The 27,006-nt window shown below is 46.6% G+C and overlaps 1 protein-coding gene across 4 annotated transcripts in view; it reads right to left on the reverse strand.

Annotated features, from left to right (window-relative positions):
- Positions 1-27,006, reverse strand: part of ablim3 (actin binding LIM protein family, member 3) — an 89,949-nt gene that overhangs the window by 60,419 nt on the left and 2,524 nt on the right. For 3 of the 4 annotated variants that reach the window (XM_036548997.1, XM_036548996.1, XM_036548993.1), the window contains exon 2: positions 6,868-7,008. In XM_036548997.1, coding sequence (XP_036404890.1) covers positions 6,868-7,008 — 141 coding nt within the window. The remainder of the gene's footprint in view (positions 1-6,867; positions 7,009-27,006) is intronic. The other variant, XM_036548995.1, reaches the window with a different exon arrangement.

Genomic DNA, 27,006 nt, shown 5'->3' on the forward strand with positions numbered 1-27,006 from the left:
CACAGCCAGGGAACAGGAGAGCAGATTTTGAAAATGGGGGGCTGGGGTGGGGGAGGTTCCTTATCAATTAAAAAGCTGGTTCAAATCTGCACCCCGGGGCCTAGAGCTGTTATTAAAAGAGAATGTCATACACATGGCGCCGTGGTGCAGGGGAAGGATGCGGTAACGATTTAGCAAAACTAAAATCCCCGCTATTAGCCGCCTTCAAATTGAAAGGAGGAGAGAGCGCGGCGAGGGAGGATAAAGCGGAGTAGCGGGAGTTGTCGCGGTTTATCTGACCCGGCGATCGGGCTGCCGGAGGAGCTGGGAAAACACACTTAATGGATTCTGCAGAGCCGAGATGTCGCACGAGATCCATGCGAAATGACTCCGCTTCCCGGAGCGAGCGACGGCGGGGTCTGGCATTTCGGATCGCCACCGCGGCCAGCCTCTCCCATTCCACGCATGGAAGAGCTCCCATTTGTTTCTGTGGCTGACTTCTCTCAGCTAAGGAGGAGCAGCTAGTGTTCACAGAGCTGCGAAATGCCCTGCACGCCAAGCAACACCACTCCACAGGAAAGAAAGAGGAAAAAAAACAAACAACCACGACAAGGAGAGCAGGAATTCGCCCATTCTTTGTACCTCATCCACTTAATCAGTCGGAGGCAATGATATAGATGTACTTGTCCTTGCGAACTCCTTTTAGGCCTGAGAGCCGATCGAAAGACCAGTCCTTAAGGGGAGCTTATATTTCACACGCAGCGGAGAGGAGGTTCTCAGCTGAAACTTCTGAGGACTGAACACGGGCGTGGAGAATACGTGCAGCAGCATTTTTGTCACGCCAAATAGCAGAATGACTACACCGGTCACATTGATAGCTTGTTTCTCCTTTACAGACGAGACATTCCTCTTTGTTGTCTGGGCTGGAAGAATCGTGCCCATTGATCTGTCTGAGTCATTGCAAGTCATGAGGGTCAAGGCATGCGAACAGACCAAGATAGGTTAGCAGCTGATAAGAGTCAGAGGATGACAGACTGCCTGCGCTGTATAATAGAGCCAGACCCAGGCCCTGTCCTTGGATTCTGTGGTCCCTTTGGCTTGAATGTGTAACGTTTAATTTTTACCCAAAGCAAATATGCATATGGTACAGAAGGTTCCACTCTGAGAGGGAAAACAACATGGCCTTTCAAGTGGAGCCCTGAAAAAAACATTTAAACTGCTGATTGGGTTGCTGGGTCAGAGAGATAGGGTTAATTAAATCATTAAATCAATTTGATAGAGTGGAGATTGGTCTTCTTAACTTCATATACAGCATTTTGTTATAATTAATTTTTTCATGTGAAGTGCACAAAGGTTACAAAGGTAATGCCTCCACACTCACTGCAATTAAGTGAAAAAGAAATTAGCCACTGATGGGCGATCTTTATTAAAACTGGCACGTTTTTAACCACATAATCAAAAACAGATTCAGGAGAGTGAAGGCTTATTTCTCCTGCATATACAGAAGAAACTAGGTGGATTGTTTTTCTCTATATACAGCTGACTCGCCTGCTGCCAACAAATAAATTTTTAATTTGCTCAAAGTTGCACTGGTTCCCAATTGCTCCTACTTGTTTTCCCAGTCCCAGGATGAGAGAAGTGGGGCTGAAAAGTGGTTGATGTTTGACGTTCTTCCGAAGCCAACTGTACCTCTAGATAATGTTCAGGGTAATACAATGGAGATGGACCTCCGTCCTCCGGCTCAATGGTGGTATGGATAACCATGGTGAATAGAAGGCATTGGTAGTTGAGAGGTATGTTTTTAGCCTCTCCTGTTTCTAGCTCATGAGCCTCCACTCGCTCATTGCTATTTAATGGATAGCCTGCCCGCACAGTTTTGTGCTGCAAAGAGACTATGAATTGAATTACTTTCAGAGACTACTGGAAGACAGGTCCTTCTTATATCCCTGTAGTCAACCTCTAGATCTGTAGTTTACTGTGATTTATGTATTGAACCTAAACTGAGATTCAGAGCACAGTTTATTACCTGATCAATAACAGCAATTTCATGCCTTCGAAATTAGGCTTGTTGTTGCTTATGGAAACTCACAGTGCCAGCATAAAGCATGTTACCCCAGAGTGAATTTTTAAAGTAATCCATTTGATGTTTTTTTTTTTTTCCCCAGGCTTAACAAACAGGGAACAGTTATGAGGCCCCTTCACAAGAAGAAACGAAAATGTTACAATCTGGGAGACATTTTAACATTCGCTGCTGCTGCAAGAAAAGAGCTTTTTCACTTGCATTCCTCCATTCTTTTGGTTGTGCTTTGTGCTGGGGACTGGCCGCGCGTGCCCATTAAGCACAGAATTGACTGCAATGTCCCCGTTGAGGCTGTGTTTTTTTTTCCACAGGCAGCTGGTGGTGAGGAGGCTGGGGCGGCACATGATGTAAATCTGCCTTAACGTTCATCTGGAAGCCGTGGATACGACCCCCGTACCGGCGGCCGCTCCCTCCCAGCTTATTTCTCCTCCTTCCCACCGGTGGGCAGACGGTTTCCCCGCGGCCTCCGCGCAGTTAAAGCGCCTTCTGTCTCCAAACTCAAAGTGCCGGCTGGCACAGCCCAGCTCTTTATCATTGTTTCTGCAATTACTGCAACAAGGTTTGCTAATTTTCCGAGCAATCGCAGAACTGAGAGGTGGAGCACGTTCATTACCGTACTGGCAATAGGTTGTGCGCATTTATCGTGTTTTTTTTTTTTTTTTATCCTGTTTTTCGAGAGATTGCGTTTGGCGTTCTGCGTGCCTGGAGACTTTCCAAGGACATTTGTTAACATTTCCAAGTCAATATTAATTGCTCGATTGTTCTCTTGAACTCGGAGGAAAAGATTTACAACAAAAGCGTTCACGGTTTTTCCAAAACACTGATGGAGAGATGTAATGCGTCCAAAGCATGAAGCAAGAAGGGAGCGGTGCATTCCAGACAAAAATGAAAAGCTAACAATGACCAGGTCTAGAAGCCTAGCAGTTTGTCCGTTTCCTGTGACAGTGTAAACTAAAGGGGATGTCGATAGCTGGAAGGGAATCATTAGCTTCCTCTTTGCAAGGCTTAAATTGTAACTGCTTTATCGATTCAACGAAGTAATTACATTAGGCCGGAGAAAAATATTGTCTTTAATAAAAACACCATGAATTTAAGGATTTAACGGCCCGCCGTGACAAAGGAGCTCAAGAATCGTGTTTTTTTGGGAATTGCCTGCAGTCAAACACACCTTACAATCCCCATCTCTATTTTTCTCTTTAAGTGATCCAATCTCAGACATCAAATAGGCTTGCTAGCTGCTGATGGCCTGATGGCCTGATGACCAGCAAACTGAGAAGTAGGAGGGGCCTCAGTTTGAAGATTACATACAGTAGCTTGATCACCAGGGACTCAGATAGACAGATCAGAGTGATTGGCACCTGACCAGTTTAAATACCCATTTTGCACACCTCTGTCATTTACACTGCCCTGTTAAGTACAGTGGGCTTGAACTCCTCTGAACTGGAACCAAAACCTGTTGAGGGACACGAGTGTGAGCTGTAGTGTAAGTCCCAGAGGCTGGATCCTTTCCCAGTCTCTTTGCACACTGCTTATTGATCTCCTCAAGCTTCTCATTTAGAAAAATAGCAGGAGTTAGAGATTCACTCCTCCGAATCATTCCGTTTGCGCTTCCCGACAGAGCGCCGCAGTGGGACGATCGCTCTCGGTAACAAGCTCAGCTCTGTCACGTGTCTGGCTCGTCAATGGCTGCTTGTTTCTCCCCGGGGAGTTGATTTCATGCATGGCCTGCCGGGGGGACCCGGGCCACAACAACGGCCGTTATTGTTGCCTTGGCAAGGACACCTCCCAGGTCTCTGCACCCTCCCCAGCTCCCGTTTCTCTCCCATTCCCTCCGCGTCTTTCTGCTTCCAAATCGTGGACAAAAACCCAAACAACAACAACATCCACAAAAGCGAAGCGGATGACAAAAAAAAAAAAACAAAAAAGCAAAAAAAAAAAAAAAACAAGGGACTGTTGCATGAAGCGCGATGTGAATGGGGGAGATCACACGCTGCTGGCCGGCGGCGACAATACAATGCGGCTTTAGAAAACCTGCCTGCGTCCCACAATGCCGCTGGAAACTGCAGCGTCTGCGGGGATCACGTGAGGCCGCCATCAATGCAGGGCCTGTTGCTCTGTGGCAGAGCTGAGAGCGGTCTCTCTCTGGAACACGCCGGGAGGTCCGGCCCCTTCTGGATCCCACCCCCCACGGCCACCGTCATGTGACACGCCGCTCACTGCTCAGACACGCGTGATCCGAGGAAATGTGTGATGCAGTGCGTCGCCTCCGCTTTAAGCACACGCCGTGCCCTGCTACAGTGGCTTCTGCCATGTATACAGTACATGGGATGAATGAATAATTTATCCTGCTGGGGGTTCTTCAGCACAAATCCACCCTAAGTACAAACTTGATTAAAAAATGCAAGATAAATATGCAGCGGGCAACCTTTTATTCCAAAGCACATTCACGCTGTGTGTTCGACGGGGCCCACGCGGTCCTTGTTTCTGGACCCTGAAGCCACTGAAATCTGACAGGACTATCAGAGGACTGTAACCACGTCCATCTCTATGCTTTTCAATCAGAGCCAAAAACACAGCCACAAGTCACTTTCTCATTTCGTTCCAGCTCAAGATGATTCCAAAGAGCATACATCTGCCTAGCTGAAAGAACACTAGTGTCTCATTTTCACACTGGACCTAAATGCAAAGGGCTGTTTTCTCACTCTTTGTGAAAATTAATGTGCATAATAACCCAGAGATCTGGAAAAAAAAAAAACATTTGGATAAGTATGAAAACAGAAGGGCTAGCTCACTTGTCGAGTTGTGATTAGCACCACCATGGATCTCCACTCCAATTCAAGGCATTAGAGACAAAGAAGAACAAGCAATTCCTCAAAGCAGACTAGAGCAACTGTGGCAGTGTCCACTGCTACTGTGCTGTTCCATGATGAGAATGTGAACAAATGCTACGATGAACTGTTTCATTAAGGTACTTTGCGGATCACATAAATCCAGATGAGACTACACGACCTAGCCAAGGAGCTGCTAGAGATGAGCATTACCTATATGCTAGTTACTTTTGCTTTCACAGCTACTCCTTTATTCTTTCTTAGCAGTCATTTTGCAAATGTGAAAGGTTTAATGGGTACCATTTTGTTTTCAAACTTGGCAGCTCCACCATTACTTTGCATAATTCAGATGGAAATTATGTTTTCAAATGTCAGAAATGCCAGAATGGATGCTCTTCCAACAGGGCCATGTGAAGCAGTGACAGGAATCATGGTGAAGGAATCCACCTGACCAACAGGTAAAGCACAACCTCAGGGCGGACGCAGCAAATCAACTGGATTCGGCTCCTGAGGCACCTGCTTGACATGTGCGCACGCCTCCGTCCTGCTGCTGGGGAAGGGGGCGGCGGGCTTTGATCCTCCCTGTGCGTCCACTGGGCCGAGACAAAGGGAGAATGGAGCGCAGTGAAGCGGGCCTGAACACTGCTCCTACGCGGCACATGCCACCCGACCCCGAAGTAAAGTGGTTAAGTGCCTGAAGTGGAACAATCAGATCAGCACCAGTTGATGCTCTAAGACACTCGCCCCAGAGAGCGCGGCGAGTGAAGGAGCGGGACAGAAGATTGAGGAGCAGAGATGAGAGACAGCAGCAGATGTGAGAGAGGTAAAGCGGAAGAGAGAGAGAGAGAGAGAGAGAGAGCGAGAGAGAGAGAGAGAGAGACAGAGAGAGAGCTGCTACAAAGAGGGGTGGTAGAATACACCAGAGAGAAAATAAAACTACAAACACTAAACTGTCAGCTCAGGGCCTGAGTGAGGGCAGGGACATATGGAGCTCTGTTTAGACATGAGCAGTGTTTAATGGTGAGAGGGAAGGAGGGAGGGAGAGAGGAAGAGAGAGCACCATAGGTGAGGAAGATGAGATTGTGTTTTTGTTCTTGGGGACTTAATGTGGTCCCGAGACACCCGTGATGTCACAATAGGAGGCGGTATCACTTCTTCCCTCTGCTCACCCCCTTTCTCCTAACCGTCCTGCTGTGTTCTAGAGATTGCAGGAAGGGCTCCCATTGGCTGCTGCTTGGATAGTGTTGCTGAGAATAACCACCAACCAGGGCAGGGTGCCCCTTCACACAGTTACCACAGCAACCCCCTCGCAGGCAACGCAGAGACCATGCAAGCTCCGGCAGTTTGGATACCAATGAGAAGAGGGGGAGATACGGCCCATGAAGCCAGCCAATCTCCACGCTCTTCTAACAATCGACTCCTGGTTTCACCCCAGTCACTCGGCTTTATTACAGAGATTTTTTTATTAGGTTCGCTCAAGGCTGTGTCACCAGTGAGCGCATGAATTTTGCGGTTTTTTTTAGTCTCCTTATTGTTAAATTAGACAATTGTGTTAACAAAAGAGAAAGCAAGAATCCTCTGCTCAAGTGGAGACACAGCAAAGAGCGCGCGGTAAGGCAAAGACTTTGCATGGGACTGAACCACCAAGAATGAAAAGATTCCACTCCAGACAGCTTTGATCATCGGATCATTTGTTTTTTGTTGTTTTTTTTTTCTTCCTTTTTTTCCAGCCACGCTCAAACATCTCATTAGTGTGCTTTACTCAGGGAAGTCCCCTGTCTCCTCGCACGCCCCCTGTTCCCTTCCTGAAGGGTTCAGCGTTACGCTCTCGGCAAAGCCCAGGATAATTAAGGTCGTTAGCGCCGAGGTAGAGCCAATGCTCAGATGATGCAAGGGACCTTCTGAGGCTGTCCACTGCGGCGTCTGAAGGGATTAGCTGGGGGGTGAGGGGTTAGAAGGATGACCGGCGGCGGGCCCTACCTTGGCAGGTGAAGCACTTGACATGGAAGTGGACGCTCTGCACGCGGACCACCTCACCCTTGCATACCTCCCTGCAGCGGAAGCAGTGGATGGGGGCGGAGCTTCGGCTGCCCCCGTAGGAGCTGTGCTGATAGGGTACTGCTGGAGACAAGAGGAGAGGGCATTAGACGGTCCAACCCCTCATTTCACACACCCAAACAATCCATCAATAAATCAATTCATCAGATAGATCCTTATGACCCCAGTGGGCAATCTGGCATGCAGTACAAATCATACATACAGACCACGGCCCCACACAATAAAATAAATAGTAGGTTTAACACACTCAAGACAACCATAAGCAGCCAGAATTAAATAGATTGTGGAATAGAATCCGATAACTGGTAAAAGTAATAGGTGGATAGACAAAATTAATACAATGGAGTTTAATGGTGAAAACTATCTTACTTAGCAGCTGAGAAAAAAATACAGAACAGGTTGAAAATGTGTGACCTCTCTCCCGGTTAAGACCTCTAAGGAATGAATGCTGGCACTTTTGCTTGAGTCTTTGTTTGAAAGGCACATTAAGCAGTGAGTGTGTTTGTTTCACTTCGAGCTCACGTTCTCAATGCCACTTTGTTAAGGGTGAAGACTTCCCCTTATGCATCATGGCCGCCGGTCGCCCGATTGATCAGCCACAAGATACATCCCTCAACACGTCAACCAATTAATGCACACCCTTTTTCCAGAGAAACAATCATTCAGTTACCAAATCAATCACCCCTTCCGGACCAATCAATAAGCCAACCCCTAAATAATCTTACAATGACCTTAAAGAAAAGTATGCGTCACCAGTGATGACATTCTGATTCTGACATTCTGATTTGTTCGCAGTTTTTTAATGTTATTGGAATGCTACTTCCAGTGGTGTGTAGTACAGCACAGGATATTGGCAAACACACAATAAGATATTATTTGTGGCATGATCCAATACTTTGATATGACTTCCAGAGCATCTTGGGTTTAAAAGCCTAGGGTGTCTCAAATCCATGTCTTGGCCTCAAGATCTTTGTCAGATCTGTCACCACCAAAGCCATAAAACTACCCAGAGGGCTCAGCGCAGACTCCCAAGTGTCTCCGAAATGCTTCTCTCTATGACATCATCACGCTGGTGACTCAGACAGTGATTTGGAGTTCAGTCCAATTAAACATTTGCAGATCAACAAATGTTCTGGCATCGACTGGTGAGCGTTGACATACGGGCGGGTGCATTTCACTCAGCAAAACCCTGATGGCACCAGGACAAAAAAACAATCAGCAAATATCCAAATCCGGGACACATGGTGGGGAACAGAGCCCTGTACTGAGGGAATCTCAAAGATCAGCATCACTCTGCTCTATGATTTCTCTGAGCGCCTACTTTACACCTACCTGCCTATTCACCTTAGCCCGGCTAATCCTGTAAGAGCTGCAGCAACACCTTACACCACAAGTTACTCAAAAACTGCACTACTCTGAAACATGCACAGTGAGCACAGACTGTCTCCTTATGGCTGACACACGGGGGGGAAAGCAGAGAGGATGGATCCCTTCATCAGACGGTCCAACAGGCCCCTCCTGGAGACCAGACACCATGTGGTGACCGGACCTGATTTGGGTGCCAGCGCATTCCTCTATGCGAGCCCAACCACTTCTTTTTTCTCACCGCCACCACAATTGCTGTTTATTGAAGCTTCCCCGCTGCTCGTTTCCACTGCTCTTTATTTTCCTGGTGCCGCTTTTCTCCTCTTTAGACATGTGTGGGGGCTGTCAGGAGGCGGAGCAACAGAAGGGCTGAGGGTCGCTGTGGGAGGGAAGGGTGCAATCCAGATGTGCCTTACTTGAGGACGACCGACTGCTTGTAGTAGCTCCGAGATGTGATGGTTGCATAGTTTAATTGATTTTCTCATGGGGCGTGTTTTTCTATGGTGAACGGTATCCTTTTTCTACCCCCATACCATACCATGGAATTCATAAAGAGACTCGGTTTGTATGTTTCCACTATTGGGTGGTCCAGCCGAGCAGGAGCGTACCGTGAAATTTCTGGCCCTGTAACTGAACTGGTCTTTTGCTGAGACTGAGACCGTGGGTGGAGCTGGAAATCTCTGTGGTAGGTATAACTTAATGACATCACATGCATTTGCCAAATGCATGTTGTAGTCATGTGGTCAATGGATTCCAGCTGGCCGCTACAGTTTCAGAATACAGTACAGATTCCTCATTTAGGTACTACAGGAAAGACCCCCACTCTCAGTGTAGTGCCATGTTCATTACTTTACTCTCTTGTTCTTATAAGGAGCAGTTAAGACTAGGCTTTTGAGTCTGTGACTTTGCCTTACTACATGCAACAGTGGGTGTGTAATGTTCAACAGGGGAAAGCAGAATCAGTTATGTGTATCGCCCCCTCAGTGCTAAGGGTACATCCAAAACCCATACTCATTTATTCAGAATTCTCAAAAATAAAACACGTATGCGTAAGCAACCCAGCTTTCGGTGGAAGTAATGATGCTCCTGACAAGAGACCGTGGACACACTCCTCCACCAAGGACGATGAAAATGTTTCGGGAATTTACAGAGTCCTTGTTTCTTTGTGCACTTGGCGCGGTTTTAAAAGTCTCAAGGTGTGCCGAAGCCGGACAGGTCAGAGATTCCAATTCTGCGTTTGGCTGCTTCTGAGGGTGGCATTGTTCTCCACACAATGCTGGCAGCGCCGCGGCGGTCCCGCACTCGGCATTAGCCCTGAGCCTGTTGAGCGGTGGCTCTCACTGATTAAGCCTGAGGCAACAAAAACAAACATGTCCGCGGCTGATAAAATACGCTGGGAATAGGATTAAAATCACAAGTGCATTAATAAAAAACTAATTAAGGGAAGGAAATTGTGTTCGGCGGACCGGGTGACAAATCAGATAAATAAAATGACAGAAAACAATCACTGCTATTTTATTTTTTTAATCCTAGGAAAAAAAGAACACACACACAAATACACACACACAAGCTGTTGTAGCTTCGATCCTGTTCGATCGCATGGATTCTTGCTGATAAGTAAGATGTAAAACCACGTGTCGGACAGGAGAGCCGTGGCGGTATTCCGCAGGGGCCGGTATCAAAGGGAGACACACAAACAGGCTTTAATTAGAGGCAGCCAGCCTAGGGAAGCTGTCGAAACAGCGTGCATGCTGGGACAGCTCAGTGCTCGATAACCACACCCCATCAGCCCCGCACGGAGAGCTGCGGGGTTGCGATGCGCCTCGCAACCCCCTCTCCCCCTGCACCCTCCTCAGCGGGATCCAGGGAGCCACAGGGATGTGCGTGCACGGCTTTAGCTTGGCGTTAATTTTTACAACGCCACTGTGACTGGGCTCGGAAGTTTAGGCCTTCCAGGGGTTTAAGCTTGAAGGGTCACTAACTCAGCCCTTCGATTTTAGCTCTTTTGGAGCCTTTTGGTTGTTTTCCTCTTCTTTCAGGGGGGATCAAAAGCTATGCAGTGAGAGACACTTCAGTGAAAACGCTGCGGCTGAGGGAATGATTGGACACACGACAGGGCCGTGTGCTGTCACATAACGCTGTGCGACAGACCGTGAACTCTCTGCACCTGCAGCAGTGGCCACATGGCTGCTGACCTCCTGCTCTCCAGGGAGATCCAGTGGTCCTTTGTGACAGGGGTGAACTTTGGAGGGGTTAAACCCAAAAAGGAAGCTGTATCTCCTTGCCACAGGCCAGATCGGGGAGATTCCTGTCTCAGCTGCTGAGACAGATCACCAGCCTGACACTGAGACTCCAATAGGCCACAACGTTGGCTAAAGGGCAGTTCAGACACGTGATACATGTATGTAAACCCCATTAAATTGCTTTCTTGAAGACTTGGGAGACTGTATTACCACTACACAAATTCTAACATGGGCTCTGTTACAATGTGGAGGACACACATTTGGGTCTGAATCTGCCCAGAATTAAGGTTTTTTGCCCCAGATAATTTGCCTCATTAAATACCAACATAACACGTTCTATGATTTTACAGTTAATCAGTTCTCTCCAAAACCCTTAAACCTCCCACAAAATGTAGAATAAAAACTGGATATTGTTCATCAGCATTGTAATTAGCCTTCTTGCATTAAAATAAACATAGAAAATGAGTTTCTTTTCAACAAATATTGCATTTTATTACACATAAAAGTACATAACAGTCAAGAAAATTCTGAACATTTAGTTCCTTTTAACCAGGATATAATATTCACTCTGAGGTCAGAAACCCTTTTGTGTTCTGCAAGAACAAACCACCATGTATTCCACAAGGTATTTTTAGCAAGTGTCATGGGATGTCTTTGGGATCCCTCAACCATCAGTAACACTTCAAGCAATATTGAAGTAACACTTGTGGTCTGTTTATTTTATCCAAATAGGCAATAACTGGCTACCTACCAAATGCAAAAGGTATTTGTGTTAATACATTATATTTTAATGCTGTCATTTTTGGAAGGGTTGAGCAACATGTGTCAATTCCATTTAACAATAAGCACTTGCTACAAGTAAAAGAGTAGTTAGGTGGCTACTTTGCTAACTAGGTTGCTGTGAAAATATTTTATTGGCCCATTCACAACAAAAGTCACAGCAGATCCATTGTATGAATGCGACTGCAAACAAATAAAATGCTGACCAGACAGGGTCATGGTACCATAAGACAGCTGACACAATTGTTCCAGAACAGAGGGAGAACATATCACACCACTTAGTGGTCCTAAATGGATCATGTAACAAAAAATGTTGCAACCCTGTCTCCAGCAGAATTGGGGTCAATTCCATTTCAATTCAGTCAGATCATGGACTGAATTCGAATTCAATTCACAAACTGAAAACTCTTCATAGAGAAGGGAATTGAATTTCAACGCATTTCTTGAATTCACTGAATTGAAGTGGGGTTGACCCCAACTCCGTCCTGCACTGGCCACATGCAGTTTTAACAATTACCAGTTCATTCAGAAACAATGAAAAAGCACATCTCGGCTCCAGAGCTGCTTTCACTTCTCTGAAATATTTGCTCAGCTTTCATAATTAAAGTTGCAAATTTCTTGTGGCCGGGTTATGCAACAATTGGGTTCTTTTGCAGTCGATGACACATGACTACGAAAGAACTCAGTGAGAATATGTAGTTTTCCATGGAGAAATTAATTTATTCAGAATGCGCAACTCTGTATTTCATATTTTAAGACATGGAGAAGTTAGGACTTTAAAGTGCAAGATAAGTCTGAATACAAAAACAGAAACCTGTGCCAGTTAGGTGTGAAAAAAGCACTCATCACACCTATGTTGGAATTGGCCACTAAGGGTGCTGTGACACGGACCAGACAGAAGGAATTGATGTTGCTGAAAGGGTTTGGGGGGGCTGATGCAATCTGTCAAGTTACAGTATCACCAGCAGAGAAGACAGCCTGCAAGTTGTGCTTTCACTGACTAAGACTATAAGTACAGTAAATCATCAAAGACAACAGTAACACACAGGCAAAGCACACACACGCACGCACACACACGCACACACACACACACACACACACACACACTTGCCTGCACACACACCCATACAGTTACAGATGTGACCGTGTAGCAGTGAAGATCTGTGTTCTATTCTGACCACGCTTGGATAGCTCCTCACTGACCTTAGATTAAGGGGGATTTTGAGACAAATTAAATACACCAAGTCTTTCCTTTGACGTGGGTGGATACGCTGTGTGGCTGTCCCAATGTGAACTTCTAGCCGTCGAACCCACCCTATAACTCCCCTAACCACACAGTAATGTGACCCCTTCCAGCCCAGGAAGGCCAAACTCTCAGAATTTAGCTGAAATAACCGTCTTGCCTCACTGCTACTAGACTCACAAAATAGCACTGTGTTTAAAGAAAGGCATATTTGGAATTGTCAGTGGTGAAAAAGACATCTCAATCCCTCTGAATAATGTCCTCCAACAATCTCCTTCCAGAACTTTCCATCCCATAAAAAGCAGATCCCTGTTCTTGATATGTCATGATATGACATGGCTGGGACAGACTCCGTTTTGGGGAAGCAGCGCTTGTTGCCAGAGTAATCCTGTTACAAAATACAATCCAATTAAGTTAAAAGGAAAAGACTAGAAAGGAACCTAGAGTTGATTTGCACAAATTAAAAACGGAAAGGGTTTAGTAGGCCATACAAAGCACTTATAAAACAGCCAGGTAAGACTGATTTTTTTGTTGTGTGTTTAATCCATACACCCTTTCCTGGGGTTCATAATCAACCACAAAATAACCTTTTAACCATAAAAAACTAAAAGGAATCTCAATCTCCAGTTAGATACACTTCATATGGAGAGTGATCATTTCAGGATGCGCTAAGGATGATTTTCAGAGAGCAAGTGTGAGTGGCCTTTAAGGGGGTGTTACTTCTGTCCTCCTGCCCTGCTCTGTGACTCCTAATAAAGTGTGAACATGCTGTCACACAGTGGTTTCAAGTGGGAGCTACCCCAGCACTTCTGCCATAATAACATCAAGCCTCCTTCACGCTGGCCGCGCAGGCTGAGAGCTTCCTTTGTTGAGATCCCTTCGCAAAAGTCAACAAATTACTTCACGGCATCCCCGGAAGCCAATAGTTTGCGTCTGACAGTGCTTTCGCGGGCACGCAACAATGAGGTGTTGAGGGGCCCGTCCGTTCCACTCCGGCAGACGTTCGCACTCTAAGCACCGCTGGCCCCGGCTCAGTGGTGAGGCCATCGGATTCTCCTCTAGAGTCAACGGCAGACTGCATTCGGTACCAGGAGGCTGGAGACTGACAGAGCTCAGCCATGCGAACTGCAGTGACACTCTGGAACCTGCCATGTAATAGGCTATGAGTTCATGTGTCATCGTTGGCCACAACTGTTTTTTTAGTTCTTGTGTTATTATAATTTTTATTTATTTATTTTTGGTGTGTGTGTGTGTGTGTGTGTGTGGGGGGGGGGGGGGGGGGGGTCACATAATCGCAGCGTAATCCTATTTCGGCTCATGGGACAGGAGCTGGGGCGGATGTCCTCCCGTGTAGCCATGCTCGCGACACCGGCGTGCCACCAAGGCCCCACGTTCATCTCCCGGGTGGCTTTTCCAGTTGCCTGGAAACAGGGTGTCACAGGAAGACTGCACACTGGGATTACAGCTCCCCCTAATCCCCTAATGGGAATCCTCTAAATCTCTTTTAATGGAGGAAACCTCTCTCCCATTCACAGCCTTTCGGCCTGCATCCGGATGGACATTACCCACCGAGCGCAGACCTGAAGTCCTCCGCACAGAAGGCTGGATTTATAGTTGATTTTGATTAGCAGATAAAGCTGTTCCATGTCATCCGAGTCCCAGTGGAAAAGTGCAGCTCTGTATTTGCTTCTGGTGCTTACTTTTCCCTACGAGCATATGCAAAACAGATCACAACACCAAAAAATGTGCAGCGCACACACATTCAAGATGGTTCCCTTTTCCCTAAATCAGCTGTGGTTTTGAACATGCACTGGAAAAACTAATTTCGCCCTGAACCTCTCTCTGTAGCTGTAATTATTCATGTTTTAGACAAGACGCCACGTGTAGAATAATGGGAGATGCCTGGACCCTTGACCGGACAGGAAGTGACCTGCTGACAAGGAATAATTAAGCAGGCTGGTGACACCCGCCCCGAGTAAAACGGAACTCACTGGCCCGAGATGTACTGCAGGTGCTAATTTTACTGTGGCCTAAAAGCATCCTAGGAGATTAGAGGCTGAGAGGATGTACCGGGGATTGGAGTTGAAAGACTGTGTCAGTGCAACTTGCCCACTAAAGACTATCAGCCTACAAATGTAAACAAGACCATGAGACAATGACGCTCAAACGCCCCTTTGAAAACATGACCTATTAGAAAGGCCAGCGTGTGTAGGATCCACCCACCTCCAACCACCCACCAAGCACAATACACTGAGGTCACAGCCATGTCCACCTACCCATCTGCTTCAACAGAGAGGGGGCAACCAAAATCTCTACACACTATGACACAGGGGGCGCTACCAATGATCACCCACCAAATGTTACCCAGAGCTCTGTACTCAACAACGACTGTTACACCCAAATACATGGAAGCTAGGGGCTGTGTTGAGCTGAGACTACCAACCCGGAACACATAGAATCTCTGCATTTATACCTGGACACAGACATCATAAAAAAAACTCAACACTTAAAACTGTTCTTAATATAGCCTGTTTTTGTATAAAAAGCCCAGTGCCTGACATCAACCACATTAGGTCTTTGTATATACCTGTCTACCAGGCTTGTGGCCAGGGATAGGGTATCACTCAGGCTCTTAAAGTACTGGTCACTCAGTTCATATGCTAGAGGTATTCAAATGGATGAATTACACTTTTTTAATTGAGCACGTATATCTCTCTGATAACAGACAGCACTTCCTCCCATTTAGATTGCCATAGGAATGGACCTGCATGCAAAAATAAGGACAGCACACTTTTTCACTAGCCCAGGTTCCAGGAATGAATTAAAGGGGCGTAAGTGACATTAAAGGCAGGAAGTTATAAATCTATACAACAGCGAGTGTTGTCTTGCTACTGTGCGCTTGCAAGATGTGTCCTTGACATTTTGTTTCGCTGTGCTGCAGCACTGTAGGCATATGGGTTTATTTAATGTGATTTACTGGAATGAGGGGGATGTATAGGGTGTAAATGACACCCCATACATAATACTGACTTTTCAGACAAGTGAAATGCGGGCCAGTATAAGGCATGTACTTACACAGAGGCATTTGCACCGCGCTAGCGAAAGCACAGCGTAGCTTATTAGTTGTATGAAAACCTCCCAAGGTCATTTTCTGTGCACTTGTCACGTGGTAGCAATCTATTGTCTGATGACACTGCTTGGTGATTCGATCCCCCAATTAGAGATGACATCAGACCTCAGTAATTCTCCCGTTGTTATGGTCGCATTGCCCTCGTTGGCATGCAACGCCTTGACGACGATCTCAGATTCCTTCAGCGTTTCTGATTGTGATTTATGGCACTGGTCTTTCCTGTTGGTCCCTTTTCCTTCCCAGGAGTGGGAGGAGTAGCCACTGCTTCGCCCCGAGGACCCCACTCTGTACTGTGACAGTCTTACTCTCTCTTTTCTCTACTCCCTCCTTCTCCCTTTATCCTCTTCATTTAGCACTTTTTTTGCTTTGGTGTGTTTTGACATTTTTCTTTGGTGTGTTTTATGTACAGAATGTCTACTTAGCGATATATGTGAAAACGTGTTCAGACGTTTTCACATACGTTCTGACACCAGACCAAAAAACATGCAGTAAGAACTATTTTGATTGATTTGATTGTTAGTACTGTCTTGTACTAGTACTGCCTGATTTGGTCTGCATTACAGTAATGCTTTGTATACGCAATGTAAAAAATCTATGGATAAATCACAATCATATTTTAATAATTTTGGAGTTATCATTCTTGTTGCTGTTAGACTTTATGTACATTTGTGGCTTATATAAACACACTGAAGCAACTCATAAACTGGGAGTTTTATTTTAGCCACATTCCTCTTCCTGGATGCTAACAGTGTGGGAGTAGAGACAGGAGAGAATAATTTCTTTGTTCTAGGAGCCACAGAAACAGCTTTACAGTTATCTAACTGGGCCGAGTCACGTCCCTGACACTCGCAACGTTGTAATCAACTGGGATTGAGCCATGCCACAGGGGGCATCTGTGCTCCTTGAAAGAGACTATCCATCAGAGGTTTACGAGGATCCTTACAGCACACTGAAAGGGGTCAGACTGGCCCTGATGGCCGCATGATTGGTGGGGTGACCTGATTTCAAGGTCAACCAAACAAAAAAGGCAGGATCCTGGCACTCAAGCACTCAAGCTGTTCTCCACCCAGAGATGGGGTCTCAGTAAGGATTATGGCATTCGCTGCTGTGATCTGCAGAGATCTTTGGGCATAAAGAGTGAATGATGCTTGTCAAATGTACCAACCTGTATCTTAAAACACGCTGTTTCTTGCAGCTGACCATAAACGACCTGATTGCTGTCTTGCAGACTGAGGAAAAAAAGAATACCAGATGGCTTTTGGCCTTCTTTGGCCACCGTGCCACCAAACACCCATCACCCATGTGCCATCTGTGGCCACGTCAATGCCAGTATGTGGGTCGCTCCTTCCGGCCCAGGCAGCTGATCCACAGGAGCTTCTGGCTTACTTGGCTTCTGCCGTCCACCGTCACCTGTCACATTGCTCTGAAGCACTCACCTCCCCTCACCAAAAGCCTGCTCCCATTGGCAATTTAATTAGCATACCTTCCAGAACATTCCTGCAGATAAGTCAGAATTCCAGCGGAGTCCTGCAGGGTTTCATTCCGACCTGTTTCTTTACAGACTTTGCAGCACCAGAGACAGTGCAACTCCTCAGTTTGTGCTCTGGTGCTGCTCATCAGCACAGCAGACATTACTGGGACAGAGTGGCTTTCAGCCAAGCAAGGAAGTCCTGAATTTTAATTCCAGCCTGACATTAGTGAAGACAGTCTCTTTATTTACCTTTTATTTGATATCAAAATCTTACACAAAGGAAGGGCTGATAACGGACTGTTGCACATGTAAATCATAGTTATATCATGATGAATTCTGGAGAGATGGCATCAGAAAGATACATGGAAAAGTTTACACAGCTCATGCGAATTGGAAAACAGTGTGACTCGGTGGTGATATGAAGGGCTGACCAGAGCATGCCGGTCTCACGCAGATCTGCCTGGAAAATGGGCACCGAATGAGGTGCTCCTTTCTGTTGCTTGAACCTCTCTGGGAGATCACTGCACAATCCATTTCCCTGTCCGTGTTTTAAATGGGGGACCAAGGACGATCAAGGACAGGGCGTCAACAAAAGCCATCTCACCATCTTCAGGGAAAGAATGCTTTGAAGGCAGTGGGTGAGCCCCTTCCATTATTAAGCAGTGAAACGTCCTCGATTGGTCTTTCCTTGTGGGCGTTGACAAACAATGCAAATGATTCACTAAACAGACAAAACTGTCCCTCCAGAGTGGTGAACAGAGGAAAAATGAAAGGACGGAGGAGGAAAGAGGCGAGTGGAGAAAAATGGATAGAGGAGAAATAGAAGGATGTGTCTCTGGTGTTTGACTCCCTCCCTCCTCTCCTACTTCTTTCAACACACTGTACCACAGTACCTGCTCTCGGGTTTCAGCAGTGCCCTGCCTGCCGGCCTTATTGCCTGTGCCACATCAATAAGCAGAAACGCCAAATGGGGTTTTTGTGGTTAGGGGGTTGTCCATTGGCAGCCTCTCTTGGCCAACGCAGAGCCGAGAGCGCTCTTTGAATTGGGTATTATATCTTCGCAATGCATCTGTGCGGGAAGACAGATGCTGCTGTTTTGTCTTTCTTTCTTGTTCCCAGACCTGGTAAATCACAGCCCCGCCCTGTTTGGACAAGCAAGCCATGGCTGCGTTTTAGGTTGTTGTTCAGATGGGGCTGGAGGGCACCTGTCCTGCCGCAGGCCTCTTCCAGTTCCAGCACCGCCTCATCCTGTTACATCCTGTTACACCAACATCACCCCGTTACACACTGCTCACATCCTGTTACGCCCGCTTCACTTTTGCTATGCTCACCATGTTACAGTACCATCAGCCTGTTACACTGTCGCTTAATATTGTTATACCATCAATGCAAAGCGACACCAATTGCGGCTGCTACATCAACCTTGCCCTGTTACACTTCATCCATATTTGGTTACACTACATCACTTTGTTATGCTTCAGCCTCACCCTGTTAAATCGATCTCACTCTGCAGCCAAAAGCCCCTCTCACACAGTGAAGGAGACATTTAAAGCCCTATGGCTACTGAATTCATGCTGACCAAGAATGACGCAGCCTAAACAAAACACCTTTTATTTGACTTTAAAACTCGCACTGCGATACATTCAACCATGTTTAATGAGACATGGAACACGACTGCACGAGACCATCTTTGAAATTGAGTAGGAAAATGAGCAGAAATTGTAAAAAAAGGACATAAAAATGCTCGAAGCCTCCTGAGATCAGTGCACATTGAAAGGTAAATGGATGTCACCGCGGGTAAAGAATGGTGCAGTGGCTGTTCCACTGGGAGACTTGATTTGTTTTGTAGGGAGAACAAAACCCTGGGGCACCCCCCCCCCCCCCACAAGGGCCATCTACTTACTTCACACACACACACACACACACACACACACACGCTCACTAACCCACGTAGACAAACAGGATTGATGAGCCTGAGGTAGATAGACCTGCTGCTCTGCACCCTGAATCAGGGATGGTGAAACAGTTATGCTTGTCTCCTGCACACTGCCACACTCTGCAATGTTCAGCACTACAGCCCCACAATGCAACAGTCAAATGCAGTATCTATTGCATTACAATGCAAGGATCACCATGCGATATATATATCACAATACGGCACATAACATGATGCATGCAATGGTATTCTCCTTCACTGCACAAACATAAGCACATAAACATGTGCATGTGCACAGTTCTTGCCTAAATGTCAACTACCCTTTGTGAATGATCAACATCTTTGGTAGATCTGTACCAAAAAAAAAAAAAAAATAGAAATGCTACATTGTCAAAATTAGATGTATTAACATACTCATGAGTCCTAGACAAAAACAAACAAACACACATACAGGCACACAAAATTCAACAGCTGTATATTGTAATGCTCCACTGCCGCCCATTTCTGCAAAGTAATTGGTGGAACAAATTCGCTGGAAAGATAAAATTGTTTCCTACTGCTGTGGTCGAAAGTGCTTAATGAAAGGGCAAACTGAGCATCGTGAACATTACTGGGGGATGTATTACGTGTGATATGATGATTACACGATGTCAAAGGCAGAAGCAGGGATGGACGGACGCCCCTGCCTACTCCCACCCGGGGCACAGACGTGGCACGAACGCCTCTCCCTGTTCTACCCTGCCCACGGCTGACATGCAGGCCCTCTTAGTTCAGCCCCAAGTTTGGATACAGAATCTCTGAATGTTTATTGATCGCAGGCCGGCGAAAAACAACAGACAGATTCGTAATCTATCCATCCGCTGCTCCAGGAAGATGTCTCTGACTGGCACACTATCAGAAAACCCTCTGTCTGTTATAGCACTTAAGTCTTGCCTCTTTGTACAGCATTTTAGATCAACTCTTTTTCTTCTTCTGATTATTATTATTGTTATTATTATTATTATTGCACTGATTTGCACATTGACACTGATTGATGTTGAAGTTTAAATTACTGATGCACTTGGTCTGCATTTTCAGAATGGCAGTGGGTATTGTAGCACTGTTACATATTGATCCTTATTCACATGTGGTCAGATGTATATTATGTGCTGTCCGTTTATGCATTAGCATGCACCTTTGTTGTGAAAGTCTCTATAGATAAGAGCATCTGGATGAATGGATGAATGAATGTAATTGTTAATAAAACAGAGAGAAACAGAATGAGGGGAGCAATGAGACAGAGAAGGGGGCAAGGGAGGGTAAGGAAGAGGAGGGGGAAAAAGAGAGGGAAGCTGTGGTAGGGAGGAGAGGTAGAGAGAGGGGAGAGAGGAGGAAAGGAGAGAGGGTAGAGAGGAATGAGGGGAGGGGAAGAGAGAGGTGAGGGGCATCTCTATGACTCTGGTAGCTTCCCAGCTTGTGCGCCACAGATGCTGCACTTACATAACAGCACTCAAAGGCATTGTGGGAAAACGGAGATAGCTGGGGAGCCATGCGAGTGGCGTAACCTGAGGTGGTGGTGGAGGAGGGGGGGGGGGGGGGGGGGGGGGATGATGAGAGGGTAATGGTAGACTGATGTCAACCCCTCCAATCCACTGACAGCAGAGCTTGCTCAAATGGACAGCTTAAATTACAGCGACCACTCCAAAGAGACAGCAGGAAATATAATGGTAAAAATGCCAAGATGAAAAGTGCCACAGTGAGGGAACATGGCGGCTGTAGTGCTGCTGGAGGAAATATTATGAAGTCAGAGGAGAGAATGTGTGTATTTCAGGGAGGCCACCTAGGGCCTGACCACCAGGTTTTCAATCCACCTCTGCATGTCTTGAATAGCGCATTAACTGTTTTTACTGACAAGAGCTAACATTTGACGATGTGTGCCGGAAAATCCACACTGTCAGAAAAAAGATACAAGTGATTCTAACAGAACCCAGGGAAAGAAACTCATTGGATGTGCCTTGTAGAGGCATTTTTCTTAGCGTGTGTTTGGTATGTCCAGTCGAAAACCTTCTGTTGGGTGGGTTCGATCTCTATCAGCTTTTCAGGACAAATTCAAATGATCTTCAAGCTTCCATGAGGCGCTCAAGTGAAGTGGTAACTGTGAGGTAAACTGCTGACCCTTTTTTCAGAGAGTCCCAAGGTGCCCTTTAAGCCATAGATTCAAGGATTCCCATCAGGCAGCAGGTGCTGACTGAGCCCTCTCTGGAGGTGTAGGAGGAAGGACAGAAGGGATCTCAGAGTGAGAGCTGACCAGCTATTTCTGCTTCAATCAGTTGCCATCAGACCTTCTCTGGCTGCTGTTATCCGATCATGACACAGCAGCATCTAAAAGGAGAGGCCAGAGAGGACAGAGGAAGATGTGGTGGGGACAGTGAGGGACATTGATGACCTCAGACTAGAGTCCCCGGATAACCAGCTGAAGGAATACAGGTAACACTGCGAGGTTGTTAGGGGAGGTGTAAGGGGGGTCACTGTAATGAGAGAAAGCACAGGGAGAGAGAAATGAGGGGGGTGTTTGCAGCTGGACAAATGTGTGTCAAGAAGGGGACGCTTGGAGGCACAAGAGACAAAGAATTACAGATACGAGATAAAGACTCCTCTTTGTGACTCTTTGTGTTTACTGTGAAGCCCCTATCAACCCAAAGCTAAGGTGTTTAAACTTTCACACCTCGAACCAAAATTCTGCAGTTGATGCAGATGGGAGGTGAAGTCCAGACTCCATAGGCTATGGTGCTTTTACACCGGCCATGAACTTCGTCTCCCATCAGCACCTTGGTGGAAAGTTGTTTATTGTTTTGCCTGTTTAGCAGCTGGAGCAGGGAGCAGGGGAAGGTAGATCTCCTCTGGCAGGGCCTGTAACTCCATCCGACTACAGGGACAATATCCCCAACCTGATGGATCACAGCTCTGAACTCCTGCACTTCGGAGCCGCCTAATTCCCCTCGTAAACCGGCGCATCCCTGCTTGTTTACCCTCATTAGTATTGTCTGAAGAGATGGGCCAGAGGACAATGCCTACCGATGACGAGCGTGACTGAAATAAGATAAGCTGATTGGCGGCTGTGCTTTGCAGAGGAGCCACAGCCTGCCAGAAGAGCTTAGCTCAGGAAGCGTCACACAGCGAGGCAGCACGTTGGCACCGTCGGGGCTGCCAGCTTCACATTGCCCGATACACTGAGCACTCCAAACCAAGCTCTCAGAGGCTGCTCACTTCAGCGCTCGACACCAGATGCTCACACAAACCAGAGACTCCGTGTGTTTCGTCCTCAGGGTGACGATTTTCGCCTGAGGAGCTGACAGCATTAGGCCAGGAGACTCTTCCTCGTCCCTGGACAAACCAGCTGTAGTAAACAATTCATCTTTCCCAGGTAGATCCAGCTGTTGAGGAGGTTTTAAGATGACATTGTTCTTTCTGCTGGCCCACACAGACACAGGCAGACTCAGACAAACACGGGCAGGTAATGGCAAACACATTGACACAGGCAGACAGATCCACCAGAGTGTGGATGAGCATAGGCCCACGGTACTCATAGACACAGGTGTGAGGAGATGCAGAGATTGGATGTAACAGCACAGTAAGGCGTGGGCAAAGGGCACGCTTACCACCCACCCCAAATCTCTGTCCCTATTGTACCTCAATCGCAGTGCTGCTCAGAAGCAACCATCTCTCTCTCTCTTTCTCGCCCCTTCTCAATCTCTCCATCAGTCACTCTTTCCACCCCCCTCTAACTCTGTCCTAACCTCCCTCTCTCTGTTCTGCTCTGGCTCGCTTTTTCTCCCTCTTTCTATCCCCATCTGTATCTCTCTCCCTTTCTCCTGTGTGCGTTTTTTTTTTCCCTCCTGGTATAAACCTGGTGGTGTGGTGGCAGGCAGCCAACGCAGGCGCTCTGTGCTAAAGCCCTTACTCTGCACTTCTGCGTGAGCCCCGGCCCCTCTCCCACTCTCTCTCCATCTCCCTGTTTCCCTCTCTTTCACGGAGTACATGCACTGTATATGTTCTGTGTAACACCACGAATGCTATCGCCAGTTGGTCCTATTGTGAATTAACAGTCACGGCTCTGGGTCCCAGACGAAAAAGTAGGACAACGAGTTAGGAACCTCACCTGGACTGCTCCATGAAGGGTATCACTTCGAGCTGATAATGCAGGCTGTTGTGGTGTTATATCGCTGACTGAATGCCAAACAGGAATGTTTGCCCACATTGTTTTCACACAGGATAAAGATTCCTTTCTTCGGGCACCCGCCTGGAAGTGCACTCTTTTAAGCCACTCGCATGAATGAGTGGTAGTGTACTGACATTTGACAGCTTCATAGATTCAATTCATTCACTTGAAAGTGCCACTCACATATTGTGTGTGCGTGCATGGATGTGTGTGTGTGTGTGTGTGTATGTGAGCACATGTGTGTGTTTCATTCAATTCTCAGTGTTAAGCGAGGCACCTCTAACACACCTGCAGCTGACACCTAACCAAGTAGCCACCCTCCAGTTCAATGCTGTCACTCTCTACACAGTGAGAGAGTCAGTGGGAGAGAGGGAAAGAGATATGGATAGATGGAGAAAAAGAAAGAAAGCTGGTGGGGAGGGTGGGGGGGGGGCACTCTGCTCCTTCAGCAGCAGCAGGGGGAATCAAGTCCAGGCTAATACCACAGCGACCGTGAGAGAGACGTGAGGGACGAATAAGCGACGTGAGGCAGGCGATCCAAACAGTAATCGGACCTCTGTAATTGCATTTCTTTAGCTGCCGGGCTATTATGCCCAATGGGCTGTAAGACATTGCATTGCGCGAGTGACTGCCCCGCTCCACTCAGCGGCCCTCGATTCCATCTGCGTGCGCCGGGCCGCGAGCTTCTGCACAGGCCTGGCGGAAATTGATAAGCCTGTTTGAGAATTCACATCAGGTGCTTAATGGAGTAATGACCGTCAGCTGGAGGGTGGCGGTGAGGTCGACTGGTCGGCACACTGCTGCCTCTTAATTCAGTTTCGCGTACTTCGCGAGTCAGTAGCGACAGATCGGCTAAGCCAAACATTGCACAGTATGTATACATTGTACATCATCTAACACACGCGTTAATTTAACCGATGTCATGCGCGGCGTGTCTTCAGAATGGAATTGCATTAGCGCGGCTGTGGGTTTTTTCCTCACTCGGAGCAGCAAGTGGCTATATCGCGTGTGCTGAGCCCGCTTAACGCTGATTGATGTTATTTGCGCTCAATGCCATTATCATTATGAAGCCAAATTAGTCTGATGAACCGACTCCCTGTAAAAAAAATTAAAACTCCAGCCCTGTGATATTAACACCGGGCTGACAAAGTGTTTTAGCATTCTCCTAATGCCGTATGCAGGAGCTGCTTGAAAAGCAGCCCTCAGCATATTTTGCACACTGTGTTGGAGGAGCGGACAGAGGGCTGCTGGTTTTTTTGGATCTGGTTCTGGTTGGCTTTATTTTTGCTCGGAGCCAGCGCACTGACCCATGTCTCCCAGCCATCTGTCTGTGGCCGCACCGTCCGCCTTTCAGATGGTGTCGTGACAGCGACAGATCCGGCGTAATCCAACCGATACCCCTCATCACAGCATTGTGTTGTGTATTTTGTTTGGCCAGATTTAGGCCGCGTCGAATGACCCAAAAAGGCACAAAGTTTTGCTTCAGCGGTTCTCTTCCTGTTATCATTTAACATTTGCATGCAAGAGCTGCACAATCGTTCCATGCTGTCTGTTCAAAGAGGATAAGCATTTGGACATTAGACCCTGGGAAAGCAGTCGACTGGACAAAGCGCACACCGATGGTCGATGGTCCAACGGTATTGGAGAACACTTGCAGTTTACATCCAGCCAAACACTTTCCCCGGGTTTATGTGTTTCTGAGAACGGCTCTCTTCAAATTCAGGTTGAGTCTGAGCTCAGCAGTCTGGGTGTCCCCCTCTGTGGCGCTGACAGCCACGTGCTGCCGTGACAACAACACACACACGGGGGGGGGTGGGGGGCGACCTCACCTCATCAGCTGAGCACCAAATTCCGCAGCTCCGCAAAAGAATTCCAAACATTTCCATGGCAATAAAAGACCTATTCAAAACAAAGCAGCGATGGCACGCGCCACAGTCTCACGGGAGGTCATAAGCCTCTTTTTTGCCACGTAGTACAAGTGAATAAAAAAAATAACTGGACAATGAAGGGAAAGATTAAGAGCGTACTGCAATCTAAGTGGCCGCCAAATCTGACTGCACTCGACAGACCTACTGTGCGACCTGCGACATCTTTTTGCTCCCACTTAAGACCATTTTAGCAATGGCTTATTATTACGGCTCTTATTTGGGGTCAGCTTTTCACTTAGGGGTTAAGTGATTGCCTCTTATGTCAGTTTTGTTGGATGCAAACTAAAGAGAGAGGACATCATTCTGTCAGCTGCAGCAGAGGCCAAAAGCAGAGAGCAGTCAACATGAGGGGATTTCCTCCATTATAACCATGTACTGGATATTCACAGCAGCTCTGCTACCCTGCAAGCACAGAGCACATTTAACAGGATTTAAATATGATAGCTGCGCCCTGCATTTCATGTTGGAAAACAATTTTCCGTGAAGGTTGTTGGAAAATAGGCTTTTCGGTGGAAAAGGCTATTAAAACGATTATTATGATTATGATCGCGGGTCAGGCTGAGGTCGTGGTGGGCAGCTTTATGGCTGCTTTTGCTTGACAGACATAAAACGATTTAACAACCATGGAGCTGAAGACTCTCCTTACTAATCAGTTGCACGTAAGGCTCTGTTTTCTTGAAGTAGGACTCGACTGCAATTTGTGTCTCACTGTCAGTTGTGTCTCATCTCTACAATAGCAGATGCTGACTGCAGAGCTGTGATTGTTTTGTTTCCTTATTAAGTGGCAAAATGAGCGATGTTAAAATTCTTTCTCAGTTTTGTGACCAGCTCCATGGCAAAGAAAGTCTCACGCAAAGCCCTGAAAGTGTTCCGCGTTCGCAACATTTCACAACAGAGTGAGGAGGCTAAAGCTAGCTCACTTTGCCTGCTGGGGACTGGCAGCAGAGAACAACAACACCAAAGGAATCACTGCATTTCAGCTTAACCCCCCATAAAATACAAATGGATTAACTGCTTCACAACAGCCACCTCAACATGCCCCGAGGGCTCATACCAAGATAATGTAGAACACTGACTCAGTCCAGGGACCCAGAAGTTGGCCATCCTTAACTTCCTACTTCCCTGGGAGGGAATGTAGCAACACCTCACATTGGAAATCGGTAAACCAATGAGAGGGTTCTCCAGAGACAATTTAGCGCACTTCATTTGCAAGCTAAACAAAATATAAGGCATGGAAAAATATGGATATAAGATTGCTTTGAGGTTGAGAACTCCTTTGAGGTCATATATCAGTATAATATTGCCTCTGATAATCCGTTCTGTTATTACTTTCCAATTCCGTAAAAAGACTGCAGTACTGAGAGGATCGCAGTTACATCGCAAGTTACAAAATCAAAAGAGATCATGGTATCCAGCCTAAAATGGTACTACTGGCAGAAAGTTTAAGGATATAAAACAGAAAAAGTAAGGAAATACCACATTAGTAATTAGTAAAATAGTAATAAGAATATCCAATCTAAATTGCACATGCATGGTAATGACATATCCAATTCTGAGCAGTCTGCTCTAGACATTTTCTGCTGAAAATCATCAGTAAGAGTACAAATGCGCTCTAATAATAGGGACAACATAGCTTCTGTAATAAATGTGTGGGTGAGTGAGTGCTAGTTTATGTCACTGTAATTTGGATGTGAGAGAGTATGACTGTTATTGTGTGTGGTGCAGGTGGGTAGGTTTACTTTATGCGTATGTGTGTGTGTGTGTGTG

Source organism: Megalops cyprinoides, chromosome 16, assembly GCF_013368585.1.
Source record: "Megalops cyprinoides isolate fMegCyp1 chromosome 16, fMegCyp1.pri, whole genome shotgun sequence".
NCBI classification, from domain to species: Eukaryota; Metazoa; Chordata; class Actinopteri; order Elopiformes; family Megalopidae; genus Megalops; species Megalops cyprinoides.